A 20,589-nucleotide genomic window follows, 5' to 3' on the forward strand; every position below is an offset into this window, starting at 1 on the left:
AATGCAGATTAGCTCTCCCCTGACCACCGCCTTCAACGCCTCCCAAACTACCCCCACCTGCACCTCCCCGTTGTCGTTGGCCTCCAAGTATCTTTCAATACACCCCCGCACCCGCCCACACACCCCCTCATCCGCCAACAGTCCCACATCGAGGCACCACAGCGGGTGCTGGTCCCTCTCCTCCCCCAACTCCAGCTCCACCCAATGCGGGGCGTGGTCCGAGATGGCTATGGCCGAATATTCCATTCCCTCCACTTTCGGGATTAGCGCTCTACTCAAAATTTTAAAATCTATCCGGGAGTAGGCTCTATGGACGTGGGAAAAAAAGGAAAATTCCCTGGCCTGCGGCCTGGCAAACCTCCATGGATCCACTCCCCCCATCTGGTCCATAAACCCCGAGCACCTTAGCCGCAGCCGGCCCCTTACCCGTCCTGGACCTAGAACGGTCCAGTGCTGGGTCCAGCACCGTGTTGAAGTCCCCTCCCATTATCAAGCTTCCTACCTCCAGATCCGGAATCCGACCCAGCATGCGTTTCATAAATCCGGCATCATCCCAATTCGGGGCATATATGTTCACCAGTACCACCCGCACCCCCTGCAACTTACCCACTCACCATCACATATCGACCTCCATTATCCGCTACAATATTCAGTGCCTCGAACGACACCCGCTTCCCCACCAGTATTGCAACCCCTCTGTTCTTCGCATCCAGCCCTGAATGAAAGACCTGCCCTACCCATCCCTTTTGCAGCCTAACCTGATCTGCCACCTTCAGATGTGTCTCCTGGAGCATAACCAAGTCTGCCTTCAGTCCCTTTAAGTGCGTGAACACCCGGGCCCTCTTGACGGGCCCATTCAGGCCCCTCACATTCCAAGTTATCAGCCGGATCAGGGGGCTACCCCCCCCCCCCCCCCCCCCCGCTGCCTACTAGCCATCTCCTTTTCTAGGCCAGCCACGTGCCCACGCCTCCCGCACCCTCCAGTCCCCCAGGCGGTGGACCCCCGCCCCGACTACCTCTCCTACTTCCAGCTCCCCTTTGGCCAATGCAGCAGCAACCCAGTTCCCCCCCTCCCCCCACCCCCTCCCCCCGCTAGATCCTCATCTAGCCATTTTGCTCCCCCCATGACACTCCCGTAAGGGAGTTACAGATTTTTAATTGGTAACGGGTTGAAGGGTTATGGAGAACGGGCAGGGCGGTGGAGTTGAGACCAGGATGGGATCAGCCATGATCACATCGAGGGTGTTAGGCTCTGGGGGCTAAATTGCGTACTCCTGCTCCGACGTCATGTGTTCTAGGGAGGAGATGCTCTGGCTGATTTCGCAATCCAGCTCTTGGTCTGTAGCATTGTCGGTTGTACATGAGGAACATAACACCATGATGCGCAGTCCAGAGGGGAAATTATTTCACAAAGAGGCTGGCGAGTGTCTGGAACGAGCTGCCAGAGGCAGTAGTAGAAGAGGCGGGTACAACTTTGTCTTTTAAAAAGCATTTCAACAGTTATATGGGAAAGCTGGGTATAGAGGGATATGGGCCAAATGTGGGCAATTGGGACTAGCTTAGTGGTAAAAACCGGACGGCATGTACAAGTTGGGCCTAAGGGCCTGTTTCATGCTGTAAACCTCTATGACTCTACTTTACACTTTATGTCTTGAATCAATATAAATTGGGTCAGAGCTCGCTGTAGAAATAATGGAGAGACCAAGAGGAGAGAGCAACTTCCAGAACCTGTACATCTGTAGTTAAACAGAAATCAGGAAGTTACTGTCCAAGTTGTCCGACTTCCCCAGAAGCAATGCTCGACCAGTACCTCGCTCAGAGAATCGACTTCCAAATACATATAATGGCGAGAGTCGCTGAATTTATGTGATAGATCCACATTAATTGTGCCAGAAGGTTAGGGCTTGTCAATTTAAGTGCATGTGCATTTTAATACCATGATAAGTTTTAATTACTACTAGACAATTTTCCCAGCACTGAAAATTAACAGACAAATGTGGCGCCTTGTTCCGTCAGTTCTTAATTATTGTTGGAGATTTTAAAATAAATCCTTTTTGGTTGTTTTATCTCTCTCAATCCTACCTTTCTTTCCCCTTTTTACTTACAATTTCAAACCTGGTCCAGAAATTGATTATATATACTTTTTTTAAATTACTTTATCAGAGTTACAAAGCCAGAGCTCAGAGTGTGGACAGGAGCAAACCCCTAATTCAGCTCCTTACCTCCTCCAAAAAACAATTCAAATTGAATTCAATTCATGGTCCCCACAAGAGAGACATACCAGATCCAAGCTCATCTTAGCCAAAAGGCCGAGAAGCGATGTATTATATATGCTTAACTGACACTTTCAAGTTAAGACTGTGCTGCTCATTAATGATACTTCAATTCTACTGGTTAATGGACTGTTATTTGCCCTGTTCACACACGTTCCAGATGCTCTGTAAGGGTCACTGTAAATTACAATATCAAAATGACTACGAGTTTCAATGCAAAATTTCACAGGAAGTCTGTGGGCAACTTTAAGCATAATGAAGGCTGGAACTATTCCTCCCCGGTTGACAGCAGAATGCGGCCCACAATATTTTGCCAAGCACACTGTAATATCGAACAGTTCTTAATCCTTTAAAGAAAGTGGCACCATTTAGTGTAATCTCAGAACATGCAAATGCTTCTAGTTCATAAGGTATAGGACCAGAATTAGGCCACTTGGCCCATCAAGTCCAGTCCGCCATTTGATCACAGCTGATCTCATCCTGGCCTCAACTCCACCGTCCTGCCGGTTCTCCATAGCCCTTCAACCCATTACTAACTGAGAATCTGTCGAACTCCTCCTTAAATTTACTCACTGTCCCAGCATCCACCACACTCTGGGGTAGCAAAATCTACAGATTCACAACCCTTTGGCTGAAATAGTTTCTCCTCAACTCTATATTAAATTTGCTAACTCTTATCCAAAGATAAGAGGTAGCAAATTTGTTCTGGAATGTCCCACAAGAAGTAGTATCCGCCCCATGTCTACTTTATCCATTCCTTTTATCAACTTGTATACCTCAATTTGATCTCCCCTCATTCTTCTAAACTCCAGAGAGTATAGGCCTAAACTATTCAATCTCCCTTCATGCACACTTAGGAGTAGACGTAGTTGAACACAACATAAACAGCTACAAGCAGATAATACCCATCAGGTGCACACTCATTGTTGCTGTGTGCTGCATGTAGTAATTGGTTTTCATAATTTCAGTGGTCTTTAGTATTTCAGATGTTTAACTTTATTCTTGTTTTCCTGTGTTAGAATGATCCATTTGAACATTTTGACAGTGCACAAATATTATTATATAGTGGTGACACTATGATGTTCTTTCTTGTGGACCCCCAAACCGTTTGAATGCCATCTTACCTCTCTTCCACTTTGTAAGGATGATGTGGGAGGACGATGAAGGGAATGTGAAACTCGGGATTGCGAAGGTCAAATGTAGCATAAGTGGTCTAAAGGCCACAGTTTTAAATTTACAGATGTTACAATAATTTTCAGGACGCAAAGTCTTCAAAATCATATGACTATACAGATTATGTTGATTGATTGTCAGCGTTCTTCACAAAGTTTGAACTCGGTGAGAAGATGAAACTGGCAATGCCAGCAATTTTCCCATCCACTAAGCATGCATGGAACAACGCCTCTACACTGTTCTGGTTCCAAATATTTTTTTAAAAATAAATTCAATCAATTCAAGTACAAAACAGAACTGGACTCCAGAGAAACACTACTTTTCCTTAAATAACATTTATACGAGCGTCAGCCATGCTTCAGTTTGTAACATTGGGGAGTCAGAAGGTTGTGGGTGACAAATGCCACTCCAGAGACTGGAGCACAGAATCCAGTCTCAGTAGTGAAGGTGTGCTTAACTGTCAAAAGTGTTTTCCTTTGGACAAGACGATAACCCAAGGCCCCGTCTAAAGTCTCATATGGATGTAAACAAATTCCTGGCACTATTTTGAAGAAGAGCATGGGAGTTCCCTCTGGTGTTCTGGTCAATATTTATTCCCTCAACCCAAAAAAAGCAGGTTACTTATTTATTTATCTCACTGCTGTTCATGAGTGCCTGCTGTTTGCAAATTGGCTGTCATATTTCTACATTACAACAGTGATTAGATGAAGTACACTGGAAGGCACTCTGTAAATGCAAGTCTTTCCTTCTTGTAACAAAACAATGTATGAAGAAATGGATATGTAGTACAAGTTCTTACATTTATTGGGAAATGTTCTTACATTTATTAGGAAATTATTTTTCAAATGCTATCATTCTATCATTTTACACTGAATGATAGTTCACTGTTTATAGTTAGGATCAATGCATGTTCAAGGCCTCAGAAACATAGACAGTCTGCTAATGGCTATCTGCTCTACTATAGCCATGTGGAGCTTTGTTTTGGGTAGATGTGTGGTATGTACTTCATAAAAGGGCTCCCTGAAGCAGGTGCCCAATTAATATAATCAGTCTTCCAGCAGTAACAGACACAGTTCATTCCTGAGTTCTCATAATAAAGGATGGAATTGTCACACTGCTTTTGTTTTTAGTGTTTTCTACATCAATTGTCCAGCGATCCAAACTATAGGACTCCACATGTTAGAGTACTATTAAATCACTTGATTTTTGAAATATCATCAATTTCTCCTGCTTCAAGAGTCTGAATCTAGCCAACGTCAATGTTGCATGGATTTAATTCTTAATTGTTCTTGCGATGAGGTGAAAGAAATAGGCACAATTATTGCCATTGTTTCTTGCCCTCAAGACAGGACGACAGTATGGGCGTGGAGGGAACAGTGGTGTAATGGTAATGTCATCCAACAAGCAATCCAGAGGCCCATGCTAATGCTCTAGGATTCAAATCCCACAATGGCCATGAGTAGAATTCAAATTTGGTTAACAAATCTGAAATTAAAAGCTCATCTCAGTAATGGTGACCCTGAAACCATCGGCAATTGTCATAAAAACTCATCTGATTCATTTAAAAAAATCTGGTACCTACATGTGACTCCACACCCAGACCCATACATAAATGTCCACTGAAATGGTCCCCATAAGCGAGACATACCAGATCCAAGCTCATCTTAGCCAAAAGGCCGCGAAGCGATGTATAATAATAATCATTATTGCCACGAGTAGACTTCAATGAAGTTACTGTGGAAAACCCCTAGTCACCACATTCCGGCGCCTGTCCGGGGAGGTCGGTACATGAATTGAACCCGCGCTGTTGCCTTGTTCTGCATCGCAAGCCAGTTATTTAGCCCAGCGTGCTAAACTAGCTCCTGGTTATATATGCTTAACTGACACTTTCAAGTTAAGACCGTGCTGTTCATTAACGATACTTCAATTATACTGGTTAATGGACTGTTATTTGCCCTGTTCACACATGTGCCAGGTGCTCTGTAGGGGTCACTGTAAATTACAATATCAAAATGTTCACTGAAATGGTCTATCAAGCCACTCAGTTGTATCAAACTCCTGCTCAACAGTCAAAAAGAAATCAAACCAGCTGTACAGACCAACTGGCACCGGAAATGACAACAGCTTACCCAGCTATGCTGACCATGCAACATGTTTGTGCCAAAGCTGGGAAAGTTGACTCGTCAAGCAACAGCCTGACACTGTCTATGAGTTTGTGAGCAGGACTAAATCTCAGACACTGCCATCTCTGGATAAGTCCTGTCCAACCATCATGACAGACACATCAGAGGAAGCAAGGTGGTAGTCAGGAGGGAGCTGGCCTGGGAATCCTCAACATTGGCTCTGGACAGCATGAAGTCTAATGGCAACGGGCAAAACACGGACAAGGAAACCTCCTGCTGATCACCATCTACCATGTCTACTCCCCACTCCGCAGCTGATGAATCAATATTTCTCCATGTTGAACACCATTTGGAAGGAGCACTATAGGTGGTAAGGGCAAAGAATATACTCAGGGTGCGGGCCATCACTAAGAGTGCCTCGTTAGTACGAGCACTGACTGAACTGTTCAATTCCTAAATGACACCTCCGGCGGCATATCTTACATCCAATTTATAAGGTCCTTCACCGGGCAATTAGAGAAATGAAGGCCACAACATCGGCCCCCTTCCCCTCCAGCAGCTCCGGTATTTCCCATGCCCCAAAGATCGCTACCATGGGTTTGGTCTGACCTCCACCCCCACAATTTTAGATAATGTCCCAAAAACCGCTTCCTAGTAACTTTCCAGCTTCTCGCAAACATAGAACAGAACAGCACAGAACAGGCCCTTCGGCCCTCGATGTTGTGCCGAGCATTGTCCGAAACCAAGATCAAGCTATCCCACTCCCTGTCATTCTGGTGTGCTCCATGTGCCTATCCAATAACCGCTTGAAAGTTCCTAAAATGTCCGACTACACTATCACAGCAGGCAGTCTATTCCACACCCTAACCACTCTCTGAGTAAAGAACCTACCTCGGACATCCCTCCTATATCTCCCACCCTGAATCTTATAGTTATGCCCCTTGTAACAGCTACATCCACCCGAGGAAATAGTCTCTGAACGTCCACTCTATCTATCCCCCTCATTATCTTATAAACCTCTATTAAGTCACCTCTCATCCTCCTCCGCTCCAAAGAGAAAAGCCCTAGCTACCTCAAACTTTCCTCATAAGACCTATCCTGCAAACCAGGCAGCATCCTGGTAAATCTCCTTTGCACCTTTTCCAATGCTTCCACATCCTTCCTATAATGAGGTGACCAGAACTGCACACAATACTCCAAATGTGGTCTCACCAGGGTCATGTATAGTTGCAGCATAACCCCACCTGCTCTTAAACTCACACCCCCTGTTAATAAACACTAACACACGACAAGCCTTCTTCGCGGCTCGATCCACTTGAGTGGCAACCTTCAGAGATCTGACGACATGAACTCCAAGATCTCTCTGTTCCTCCACATTCCTCAGACCCTGCCGTTGACCCTGTAATCCGCATTCAAATTGTTTCTGCCAAAATGAATCACCTCGCACTTATCAGGGTTAAACTCCATCTGCCATTTTTCGGCCCAGCTCTGCATCCTATCAATGTCTCTTTCAGCCTACAACAGCCGTCCACCTCATCCACTACTCCACCAATCTTGGTGTCATCAGAAAATGTACTGACCCACCCTTCAGCCCCCTCTTCCAAGTCATTGATAAAAATCACAAATAGCACAGCACTGATTCCTGTGGTACACCGCTGGTAACTGGTCTCCAGTCTGAAAATTTTCCATCCACCACCACCCTCTGTCTTCTATGTGATGGCCAGTTACTTATCCAATTGGCCAAATTTCCCTCTATACCACACCTCCGTACTTTTTTCATGAGCCGACCATGGGGAACCTTATCAAACACCTTACTAAAATCCATGTATACGCCATCAACTGCTCTACCTTCATCTACACACTTAGTTACCTCTTCAAAGAATTCAATCAAATTTGTGAGGCAAGACCTACCCTTCACGAATCCGTGTTGACTATCCCGGATTAAGCTGCATCTTTCCAAATGGTCATAAATCCTATCCTTCAGGACCTTTTCCATTATCTTCCCGACCACCGAAGTAAGACTAACTGGCCTATAATTACCAGGGTCATTCCTATTCCCTTTCTTGAACAGAGGAACAACATTTGCCACTCTCCAGTCCTCTGGCACTATCCCTGTGGACAGCGAGGACCCAAAGATAAAAGCCAAAGGCTCTGCAATCTCATCCCTTGCCTCCCAAAGAATCCTTGGGTATATCCCACCTGGCCCAGGGGACTTGTCTACCCTCAGATTTTTCAAAATTGCTAATGCATCCTTCCTCAGGACATCTACTTCCTGCAGCCTACCCGCCTGAATCATACTCTCATTCTCAAAAACATGGCCCCTCTCCTTTGTGAACACTGAAGAAAAGTATTCATTCAACGCCTCTCCTATTTCTTCTGACTTCATGCACAAGTTCCCACTACTGTCCTTCACCGGCCCTACCCTCACCCTTACTCTTATTTCTCACATAAGAGTAAAATACCTTGGGGTTTTCCTTGATCCGACCCGCCAAGGACTTCTCATGCCCCCTCCTACGTCTCCTAAGCTCTTTTTTCAGCTCATTCCTTGCTACCTTGTAACCCTCAAGTGACCCTACTGAACCTTGTTTTCTCATCCTTACATACTCTTCCTTTTTCCTCTTGACAAGACATTCAACCTCTTTTGTGAACCATGGTTCCCTCACACGGCCATTTCCTCTCTGCCTGACAGGGACATGCCTATCAAGGACACGTAGTATTTGTTCCTTGAACAAGCTCCACTTTTCATTTGTGCCTTTCCCTGACAGTTTCTGTTCCCATCTTATACTCCCTAATTCTTGCCTAATCGCATCATCTTATGGTCTTATAATTACTGCTCCCCCAATTATAAACCTTGCCCTGCCGTATGGCCCTATCCCTCTACATTGAAAGTGAAAGACACCGAATTGTGGTCACTATCTCCAAAGTGCTCTCCCACAAACAAATCTAACACTTGGCCCGGTTCATTACCCAGTACCAAATCCAATGTGGCCCCCCCCTCTTGTCGGCCTTTCCACATAGTGTCAGGAAACCCTCCTGCACACACTGTATAAAAACTGCCCCATCCGAACTGTTCGACCTTTCGAGGTTCCAATCAATATTTGGAAAGTTAAAGTCACCCATGGCAACTACCCTGAGACCTCCACACCTATCCATAATCTGTTTTGCAATTTCTTCCTCCACATCTATTACTATTATTTGGGGGCCTATAGAAAATTCCTAACAATGTGACCGCTCCTTTCCTATTTCTAACTTCGGCCCATATGACCTCAGTAGGCAGATCCCCTTCAAACTGCCTTTCTGCAGCCGTTAAACTATCCTTGATTAACAATGCTACTCCTCCACCTCTTTTATCACCTTCCCTACTTTTACTGAAACATCTATACCCCGGAACCTCCAACAACCATTCCTGTCCCTGTTCTAACCATGTCTCCGTAATAGCCACAACATCGTAGTCCCAAGTACCAATCCACGCTCCAAGTTCGCCGACCTTATTCCGGATGCTCCTTGCATTGAAGTAGACACACTTCAACCCACTTTTTTGTCCGCCGGTACACTCCTGCGACCTATAGTCCAGAAGCCAGTACCTCGCTACTCTCGACACTGGCTTCTGCACTATAGCTCGTTTTCCCAACCCCCTGACAAATTGTTTAAACCCCCCCGAAGAGCCGTAGCAGATTTCCCTCCCAGGATATTGGTGCCCTTCTGGTTCAGGTGCAAAACGTCCAGTCTGTACAGGTCCCACCTTCCCCAGAATGTTCTCCAATTTATCCACGTACCTGAAACCCTCCCTCCTACATCATCCCTGCAGCCAAGTGTTCATCTGCACTCTCTCCCTGTTCCTCACCTCACCAGCACGTGGCACCGGCAACAAACCAGAGATGACAACATGGTTTGTCCTGGCTCTCAACTTCCACCCTAGCTCCCTAAATTCCTGTTTTAAATCCCCATTCCTTCTCTTATCTATGTCGTTGGTACCGATGTGTACCACAACTTGTGACTGCTCCCCCTCCCCTTTAAGGATTCTGAAAACAGGGTCCGAGACGTCACGGCACCCGGGAGGCAACATACCATCCGTGAGTTTCTTTTGCTGCCACAGAACCGTCTATCTGTCCCTCTAACTATCAAGTCCCCAATAACTATTGCTCTCCTGCTTCCCCTCCTTCCCTTCTGAGCCACAGGGACGGACTCAGTGCTGGAGATCCGTTCACCGTGGCTTACCCCTGGTAGGTCGCCCCCCTCAACAGTATCCAAAATGGTATACTTGTTACAGAGGGGAACGACCACAGAGGATCCCTGCACTGACTGCTTCCTCCCAGCCCCTCTCACCGTCACCCATCTATCTTGATTCTTCGGAGTAACTACATCCCTGAAGCTACTATCTATGACCACCTCTGCCTCCCGAATGACACGAAGTTCATCCAGCTCCAGTTCCCCAACGTGGTTTCTGAGGAGCTAGAGATGGGTGCACTTTCCACAGGTGAAATCAACAGGGACACTGACGGCGTCCCTCACCTCAAATATTCTGCAGGAGTAACATTGCACTGCCTTCCCTGCCATCCCCTCTAGATAAAAAAAGAAAAAGAAAGAAAGAGCTTACCTGTTATTCACTCTACCCCTTAGGTTAAAGGAGGTGGAAGGGTGGGGGACACTACAAGTGTAGTGTCTAGGGTTTAGAAACTGCCCAACTTAAATACAGGTAAAAATAAAACACTTAACCAGCAACCAGTGCGCCCCACACGAGAACAGCAATCAGCTGATATGGGCCTGCGCAAACAATTTAAATCTTTACTACTTACCCAGCAGTCACTCTGTCCTCACTCCGACCGGATTCAGCTGGAAACTCCCAACAGTAAGTCTAAAAAATGTTTTACTCCCCTTCTCAGCAAGCACTCACTCAGCAACCACTGCGCCCCGCACGATAACACCTCAGGAAAAAGAAAAACCACTTACCAGTCACCAGCCCATCACTTACCTGCAGGCTGTGACATCACGGTTCAACTTCCTTCTACTTCTACCTGCGCTCAAGTCTCCCTCTTGATCTTTACTTGGCTGGGATCCTTACAGTGATTGTCTCTTTTTCTTTTGGTTAGAGGAGGAGGTAGGGAGGGAAACACTGAAGAAGTGTTTTGGGTTTAACTGTCACTTGACAACAGCTCCTCCACAAACCACCTTCAAGATACGGTGACCGCAATGCACTGATGCAAATTTTCCCCGCAACAGCCGATCAGCACCTCCGCTCTACTGCCCTCTGCTGGATGCTTGCCTTCACTTGAGCACCTAGGGTGTCTTGCTCAGGTACACTTTCTAGATGCAGTGACCGCAATGCACTGATGCAACTTTTCCCCGCAACAGCCAATCAGCAGCTCCGCTCTACTGCCCTCTGCTGGATGCTTGCCTTCACTTGAACACCTAGGGTGTCTTGCTCAGGTACACTTTCTGGATGCAGTGACCGCAATGCACTGATGCAAATTTTCCCCGCAACAGCCAATCAGCAGCTCTGCTCTACTGCCCTCTGCTGGATCCAGAACATGTGCACATCATTCGCTGGCCCTTGCCCACACTTCCCGCACTCATCAGCCACCCATTGGAGGAACCCACTCATCGTTGCCTGGGTCATATGCACCCTGTGCACCACCTTAACTGAATCAAGCCATCCTCATGAAAGAAAAAGTTGAATTCACCCTAAGCATCACCTCATACCACAGTCCCCAGCCTATCCCCCGTCTCCCCACAACTCCTTCTCTCATTTGCTCTTGATCCTCACTTGTGCCCCCCCCCCCACTCCCCCAACCACCCAAATATCCCCAATCCTACCCTCTCCTGACTCAGACCCTTATCTCTTGGTTACAGCACCCATAGCCTATGCTTTACAATGGACAGAATAATGTGCAACGTATGTATGAAGGCATAAATGAAACAGAATTATCCCAGGTGATTTGAAATTTTCTCCAGCAATATCGAGGAAAATTGGTGAGGTTAGTAAAAATGCCACCAAAGTGTTAGATAATAAGGACAGAGAGTGGACTACTCCACAAGTTGCCCGAATTTGGCTGAGGGTATACAATGCATTTGTCAAACTACACTTGGGATTACCGTGGACAATTCTGGTTACAACACAATAATAAAGATTTTCAAACACAGAACAGGATGCAGAGAAAGGAAGGAATGATTTTAAGGGTAAATGAGATGACCCAAAAGGAAAGGGTATAAAAACTCTTCATCCCAGAGGGATGGAAAGAAGGAACTAATGGAAAAATAAGTAAAGAATATCAATGACCTAGTTAAAGTAAATCATGAACATTACTTTAAAATGAGGTCAGAGTTAAAAATATAAATTAGTGAACAATAAATCTGGAACAAAATACCACAGGGAGATAAATGTATAGAATAACCTGCCAAGGAAGAAGTAGATTTTATATTGTATGCAATTTTATTCTTGGCTGGGAGAGTTAGAATACTAATGCAATTTGTACGTATATCACAAATAACAGGACAGGTTGGACTCAGGGGTGAGCTAAAAGCAGGCTGTTCACAGAAAAATGGCTGAAGCATTCCATGTGCCTAGCACTGATCACTGCCTGCATGGGTCATACAGTCACTCATTAATGTAACAACTAGACTTCCGGGTGCGGCGATGACCAGCTAAGTCGCACGTTTCGGCACCTCCTGTTTTAACGGACTTTTGGGCTCTTATCGGGAGCCCCAACGGCAATTTTCGAAGGCTAAACCCACTGTGAGGCGACATAGAAGGGAGTCCCCCCGGATGTGAATGGACAGAAGAGATAACAGTGGCCAGATTGCGGAGGATCCTCTGGAGCAGCGGCAAAGAAGGGAAGTGAGAAGCAAGATGGCGGCGGAGGGAGGCCAGTTGGTATGGGGCCTGGAACAGCAGGAGTTCCTCCGGCGATGTGTGGAGGAGCTCAAGAAGGAGGTGCTGGCGCCGATGCTGCAGGCGATTGAGGGGCTGAAGGAGACGCAGAAGACCCAAGAGATGGAGCTCCGTGGAGTGAAGGCAAAAGCTGCCGAAAATGAGGACGAGATACAGGGCTTGGTGGTGAAGACGGAGACTCACAAGGCACTGCATAAGAGGTGTATGGAGAGACTGGAAGCCCTGGAAAATAGCTCGAGGAGGAAGAACTTAAGATTCTTGGGTCTTCCCGAAGGGGCGGAAGGAGCGGACGTTGGGGCGTATGTGAGCACGATGCTCCATACCTTAATGGGAGCTGAGGCCCCAACGGGCCCCCTGGAAGTGGAGGGAGCGTATCGAGTCCTCGTGAGAAGACCAAAGGCAGGAGAAATACCTCGAGCAATAGTGGTGAGGTTCCACCGCTACAAGGACAGGGAGATGGTCCTGAGATGGGCGAAAAAGACACGGAGCAGCAGGTGGGAGAACGCGGTGATCCGCGTATATCAGGATTGGAGTGCGGAGGTGGCGAGAAGGAGGGCGAGTTTCAATCGGGCCAAGGCGGTGCTCCACAAGAGGAAAGTGAAGTTCGGAATGTTGCAGCCGGCAAGACTGTGGGTTACACACCAGGGTAAACACCACTACTTCGAGACGGCAGAAGAGGCGTGGACATTTATTGAAGAGGAGAAGTTGGACTAGATTGGAGAAAGTGTGTTTGAAATGAAGTAGTGAGGTGGTGGCAAGGGACTGTGAATCAGATGGGGGAAAATTTTCTTTCCCCTCGAAGGGGGGACACACGAAGAAATGTGGGCGCCGGTGGGGAAGGGGAGGGGGAAGGAGAGAGGGAGCTGCGCCATCAGGGGCGGGGCCGAGAGGGAAGCGCGGGCTTTGTTCCCGCGCTATGGAAATTGTGGCGGGAAAAGGGGGCCTCACATAATGGGAGGCTAAGGATAAACAGGGGAAGCTGAGGTCAGCCAGAGTTTGCTGACTTCCGGAAGCAATATGGGGGGAGCAACTAAGCTAGAGAGGGATCTAGCAGGGGGGGGGGGGGGGGGGGGGGGGGGGGGGGAGTTAACTGGGTTGCTGCTGCTAAGGGGAAGGGGGAGCTGTTACGGAATGGGATGGTCGGGACGGGAGGGCGCCATCGGGGGGATAAGCGGCTGCGTGGGAACCGGGTGAGGAGCTGGTCTAAAAAAGGGGATGGCTAGTCGACAAGGGGGGGGGGGGGTGGTAAAGAGCCCCCCAACCCAGTTGATCACGTGGAACGTGAGAGGGTTGAATGGGCCGATTAAGAGGGCAAGGGTACTTGCGCACCTAAAGGCAGATGTGGTCATGCTTCAGGAGATGCAGCTGAAACTGGCGGATCAGGTCAGATTAAGAAAAGGATGGGTGGAACAGGTATTCCACTCGGGCTTGGATGTGAAAAATAGAGGGGTGGCAATACTGGTGGGGAAACGGGTATTGTTTGAGGCGAAGACCGTAGTGGCGGACAGTGGGGGTAGATACGTGATGGTGAGTGGCAGATTGCAAGGTGAGGCGGTGGTGCTGGTGAATGTATATGCCCCGAACTGGGATGACGCGAACTTTATGAAGCGTATGTTGGGGCGCATCCCGGACCTGGAGATGGGAAAGTTGGTAATGGGGGGGGGGGACTTCAACACGGTGCTGGACCCAGGGCTGGACAGCGGTCCAGGTCCAGGACCGGGAGGAGGCTGGCAGCGGCCAAGGTGCTTAAGGGCTTTATGGAGCAGATGGGAGGAGTGGATCCCTGGAGATTTACTAGGCCAAGGAGTAAAGAGTTTTCCTTCTTCTCCCATGTCCACAAAGTGTACTCCCGGATAGACTTCTTTGTCCTGGGTGCCATCCCGAAGGTGGCAGGAACGGAGTATTCGGCTATAGCCATTTCAGATCATGCCCCACATTGGGTAGATCTGGAAGTAGGAGAGGAAAAGGAACAGCGCCCATTCTGGAGATTAGATATGGGACTGTTGGCGGACGAGGGGGTATGTGTAAGGGTGAGGGGATGTATTGAAAGGTACCTAGAGATCAATGATGACGGAGAGGTCCAGGTGGGAGTGGTCTGGGAGGCGCTGAAGGCGGTGGTTAGAGGGGAGCTGATTTCCATAAGGGCCCATAAGGGGAAACAAGAGGGTAAGGAAAGGGAGAGATTGTTGCGGGAGATTTTGAGGGTGGATAGGCAAAATGTGCAGGCTCCAGATGAAGGGCTATACAGGGAAAGACGGAGATTGCACACGGACTTTGACTTGTTGACCACGGGTAAGGCGGAGGCACAATGGAGGAAAGCACAGGGAGTGCAGTATGAATATGGAGAGAAGGCGAGCCGGCTGCTGGCCCAACAACTTAGGAAGAGAGAGATCGGAGGGGTTAGAGATGAGGAGGGAAAGATGGAACGGGGAGCGGAGAGGGTGAACGGGGTGTTTAAGGTATTTTACGAGAGGCTATATAAGGCTCAACCCCCGGAAGGGAAAGAGGGAATGATGCGTTTCCTAGACCAGCTGGAGTTCCCGAAGGTTGAGGAACAGGAGATGACAGGATTGGGAGCGCAGATTGAGGTGGAGGAGGTGGTAAAAGGAATTGGGAACATGCAGGCAGGGAAGACCCCGGGACCGGATGGGTTCCAGGTGGAGTTCTATAGGAAATACGTGGACCTGCCTGCCCCACTTCTGACGAGAACCTTTAATGAGGCTAGGGAAAGGGGGACACTACCCCCGACGATGTCGGAGGCGACGATATCGCTGATCCTGAAAAGAGACAAAGACCCGCTGCAGTGCGGGTCATACAGGCCTATTTCCCTCTTGAACGTAGATGCCAAGCTTTTGGCCAAGGTGATGGCGACGAGGATAGAGAACTGTGTCCTGGGGGTGGTGCATGATGATCAAACGGGGTTTGTTAAAGGGAGGCAATTGAATGCTCTTATACGGAGGCTGCTGGGGGTGATGATGATGCCCCCACCGGAGGGGGAGGCGGAGATAGTGGTGGCGATGGATGCAGAGAAAGCATTTGATAGAGTGGAGTGGGACTACCTGTGGGAAGTACTGAGGAGATTTGGATTTGGAGAGGGGTTCATTAGATGGGTTCAGCTCCTGTACAGGGCCCCGGTGGCAAGTGTGATTACAAATAGGCAATGATCTGACCACTTCCGACTATATAGGGGTACAAGACAGGGATGTCCCCTGTCCCCGTTACTGTTTGCGTTGGCAATTGAGCCACTGGCCATAGCGCTGAGGGGCTCTAGGAAGTGGAGGGGGCTACTTAGAGGAGGAGAAGAGCATCGGGTGTCATTATACGCGGATGATTTGTTGTTGTATGTCGCGGACCCAGTGGAGGGGATGCCTGAGATAATGCAGACACCCAGGGAGTTTGGAGAATTTTCAGGATATAAATTGAATATGGGGAAGAGTGAACTGTTTGTGATGCACCCCGGGGAACAGGGCAGGGGAATAGATGATTTACCGTTGAGGAGGGTAACAAGGGATTCCGGTATTTAGGGATCCAGGTGGCCAGGAACTGGGGAACCTTGCATAAGCTTAACTTGGCACGACTGGTAGAGCAGATGGAAGAGGACTTTAGGAGGTGGGACATGGCGCCCCTGTCATTGGCGGGCAGGGTGCAGGCGGTTAAAATGGTGGTCCTTCCGAGGTTTCTTTTTGTGTTCCAGTGCCTCCCTGTACTGATTACAAAGGCCTTTTTTAAGAAGGTGGACAAGAGTATTATGAGCTTTGTGTGGGCTGGAAAGACCCCAAGAGTAAAGAGGGGGTTCCTGCAGCGCAGTTGGGACAGAGGGGGACTGGCACTGCCGAGTCTAAGTGATTATTATTGGGCCGCCAACGTGTCAATGATATGTACGTGGATGAGGGAAGGCGAAGGAGCGGCGTGGAAAAGACTGGAGATGGCATCCTGTAGGGGAACTAGCCTAAAAGCACTGGCGACGGCGCCGTTACCGTTCTCCCCGAAAAAATACACCACAAACCCAGTGGTGGTGGCAACTCTGAAAATTTGGGGGCAGTGGAGGTGACATAAGGGAGTGACGGGTGCCTCAGTGTGGTCCCCGATAAGGAACAACCATAGGTTCGTCCCGGGAAGGATAGATGGGGGATTTAAATCTTGGCAGCGAGCAGGAATTGCGAAATTGAAGGACTTGTTCTTAGACGGGACGTTCGCGAGTCTGGGAGCACTGACAGAAAAATATGGGTTGCCACCTGGGAATGCATTTCGCTATATGCAAGTGAGGGCATTTGTGAGGCAACAGGTGAGGGAATTTCCGCAGCTCCCGGCGCAAGAGATCCAGGACAGAGTGATTTCGGGGGCATGGGTGGGTGATGGTAGGGTGTCAGATATATATAGGGAAATGAGAGACGAGGGGGAGACGATGGTAGAGGAGCTGAAGGGAAAATGGAAGGAGGAGCTGGGGGAAGAGATTGAGGAGGGGCTGTGGGCAGATGCCCTAAGTAGGGTAAACTCTTTGTCCTCATGTGCCAGGCTCAGCCTGATACAATTCAAGGTTCTACACAGGGCGCATATGACGGGAGCAAGGCTGAGTAGATTTTTTGGAGTGGAGGATAGGTGCGGGAGATGCGCGGGAAGCCCGGCGAACCACACCCACATGTTTTGGTCATGTCCGGTATTGCATGGGTTCTGGGTGGGTGTGGCAAAAGTGATTTCAAAGGTGGTGGGGGTCCGGGTCGAACCAGGCTGGGGGTTGGCTATATTTGGGGTTGCAGATGAGCCGGGAGTGCAGGAGGCGAGAGAGGCCGATGTTTTGGCCTTTGCGTCCCTAGTAGCCCGGCGAAGGATTCTACTTATGTGGAAAGAAGCTAAACCCCCGGGCGTGGAGGCCTGGATAAACGACATGGCAGGGTTTATAAAATTGGAGCAGATAAAGTACGCACTAAGAGGTTCGGCTCAAGGGTTCACCAGGCGGTGGCAACCGTTCCTCGACTATCTCGCAGAGCGATAAGGGAAAATAGGAAAGGTAGCAGCAGCAGCCCAGGGGGAGGGGGGGTGGGGGGGGGAGAGGGGAGGGCTCATTTGGGTCCTCAGCGGTTTTATGTGTGTGTTTATATATTAGTTAGTTATATTAGATTTTACGAAGTTACTATTTTAGTCACTATTTCTGTTGTTTCTTATTTTGTTGTTGGCAGTTGCCGTTAGTTAGCATATTATTTATTTAAAAAAACGATCAATGTATATATTATTACAAAGTTGTAAAATGGGAAATTTTTGTTTTTGTTTGATCGAAAAACTTTAATAAAATATATATTTTAAAAAAATTAATGTAACAACTACATATCTATGTATTACAGGGAAGAGAGAGATTTCTGCTGTTTTCCAACGAAACTGCAGTTTCCTGCCTGGGATTTTCCAATGAATTAGCCACTTCAGTACTTCATAGATTGAAAAAGAAAAATTCAAGCAGATTTAAAATAAGAATTTTCTAAAGCAAGGGGACATCACAATCTTTAGTGGAACCTAGGCATGGACACAAATAGCTTGCAAAATAAATTTGTTTGCAAATCTAGTTTTACTATCCTGTAGCTTTAAAGCTATTTATATAGAATTGCACTGAAACAACTCTCTACGGGAAATGCTCCCAAAGACAGTTGCTTTTACACCAAATGATAAAAGGGAATGCTACAGTTTACTTGCTTAGCCTCTAATTTCCCAGTTCTGAATTAAAATGATCAATTTACCCCAAACAGATCATCTGGCAAGCCGAGGCGATTCTGTATCTGCAGAAATCAAGAAAATGGCTAAGAATTCTAAAGAATTGAAGCGGCAGTTTTGTTGCACTGGATTGGCCCATACACTTTTAAATTTCTACTGTTTTAATGCCCTTGACTATAAAGTACTTTCGAAGTTGCACAGGGAAGGCTCTCAATGGAAGTTAGCGCACAAAAATAGTCATGAGAGATACACCATAATTAAAAGGAGCTACAGATTTTTTGATACCTCCAAACTGAATCAAAGGTCAATTTACTCACTTAGTACTTCTACAATTTCTTCAAATTATTCCTGTGATTTCTAGTTTCTTACCCTGGCTGGTCCCTGAAGTGGTAGCTTCCTGTAAATCCCTGTCGGTCTGGGTCTCCGCATTCTGTAGTTGTGGTGATGGTGTTTGGGTTCCTTGTGAGGTCACAGAAGGGGCGGGATTGCGAGGCTGCAGACCAATAGCATTCATTAGTCCCATATCTCGGTCCGTCCTCCAAGATGTCCGGTTTGGCCTAGAATAGTAGCAAAATTATTACTCAGATAAATGTTCCAAAGATTTCTTTGTCCAATGAAACAGGTCTTGGGTTTGCCAACAAACTGCCATTTGCCATCTATATTTCTCTTCCTTACTTTGCCTCCCATAATGTTCTCACACCATGCTTGGCCCCAGCTTTCTGTATAGTTCTTCAAAGGCCGTTGCAATGATATTCAGTTACCCATTTCTTTTTTTAAATAAATTTTGAATACCCAATTATTGTTTTCCAATTAAGGGTTAATTTAGCATGACCAATCCACCTACCCTGCACATCTTTTTGGGTTGTCGGGGCGAGACCCACGCAGACGTGGGAGAACATGCAAACTCCACGCGGACAGTGACCCGTGTCCTCGGTGCTGTGAGGCAGCAGTGCTAACCACTGCGCCGCCACAGTTACTCACTTCTGGCAGGTGTATGAAAAAGTAACCAACACTATTTGCACTTCTCTCGTCGCAGATCATATCGTAAAACTCAGTGTGTCAAGAATTATGGCCTGAAAACAGGCCTTGCTACCTCATTGCATATCATGCTAGATGTTCAAATTATTTTAGAGATATGCTTATCCCACAAAAAAAATGTTATGGTTTAAAATAAAATGTTCTGTAACAGCAGAACGATCAATCTTTGTTGGGAAGTCAATTTAACAGATCTGCAAAATGGATCTAAAGCATAAAAGCTTTTATTTTAAAAAAGCGGTGGAAAAAATTGTAACATGTACTATTCAATAAAACATTCAACTGGCAGTAATATTTTGTTGCTTAATGCTAAGAACCTAAGCTAAGTGAATATGAACTATTATAAAGAATATTTTTCTGGCAAGTAATGTGCAAAGTAGATTCTTAATCTTCCAGCAATCTCTCAATTGACCAGTCCAAAGCTCACAGTGCATTAAAGCACTAGTCATGTTTAAATCTACTTATATCGATCTCAACATTCAAATATCAATAATAGAGGCTGCAGCAGGTTGGTTCTGGAGGCTTAGTTGCTACAAAATTCTACTGTTCCAAATGAAATCGAAGGGTTTTCTTCGCTTTCATGTAATTGGGATTGAATGCCTCATCAGTATGGTGCTACAATTGGATAAATTAATGGATATCACTTCCAAGACAAATGAGCTGCTGAACATATTTGGAGCTTAGATCACTATAACCTGGTTATAAGTTAGTAGCTTTTAGAGGTCTTATTTCCGAAACAAGACACGTCAGGTTGGAGAGCTCCCTCACTAGGCCTCAACACAATGTGTTTCACTGCCAAAATGGCTACTCTCTTTTATATTTGTTCTTGCAATGAGGGTGACTCTGGCAAGGCTGGATCCATTGCCTATCCACAATTACCATGAGAGCAGGAAATTTGTTACCCATGTAGAGTGGAACTTGGGGTTCCAAGCCACAGCTCTAACACTGCTGAAGCAATCACGAAATGACATGTGTAAGGACCAATTGATACATTTTCCACATCAATCTGCTCAAACTCAAAACATAACTGATTAAGAATAATTTGCATTTACATAGTGTCTTTCATGACCTTGGGACACCTAAAAGCACTTTATAGTCAATACAGTTGATGTATCGGAACCACAGCAGACAATTCCACAAACAGTAATGTGATAATGATCAAATAATTTGTTTTAGTAATGTTGATTGAGAAAAAAATATTGGCAAGGCTGCTGGGGGATACCTCCCCTGTACTTCTTTCATATAATGCAATGGATTCTTTTATGGCCACCAGATAGAGCAGATGCAGTCTTGATTAATGTTTCATCAAAAAGAAGGCATCTCCAATGGTGCAGCATCACTCAGTTCCTCACTGGGATTTTAGCCTAGATTTTTGAGCTCAAGTCTCTTGAGTGAG

The 20,589-nt window shown here is 46.9% G+C and overlaps 1 protein-coding gene across 5 annotated transcripts in view; it reads right to left on the reverse strand.

Annotated features, from left to right (window-relative positions):
* The window catches only part of LOC140430996 (activating molecule in BECN1-regulated autophagy protein 1-like), a 629,857-nt gene that overhangs the window by 71,646 nt on the left and 537,622 nt on the right, over window positions 1–20,589 (reverse strand). For all 5 annotated transcript variants that reach the window (XM_072518877.1, XM_072518876.1, XM_072518878.1 and 2 more), the window contains one exon: window positions 18,528–18,715. In XM_072518877.1, coding sequence (XP_072374978.1) covers window positions 18,528–18,715 — 188 coding nt within the window. The remainder of the gene's footprint in view (window positions 1–18,527; window positions 18,716–20,589) is intronic.

The sequence above is a fragment of the Scyliorhinus torazame genome, chromosome 10 (genome assembly GCF_047496885.1).
Source record: "Scyliorhinus torazame isolate Kashiwa2021f chromosome 10, sScyTor2.1, whole genome shotgun sequence".
NCBI classification, from domain to species: Eukaryota; Metazoa; Chordata; class Chondrichthyes; order Carcharhiniformes; family Scyliorhinidae; genus Scyliorhinus; species Scyliorhinus torazame.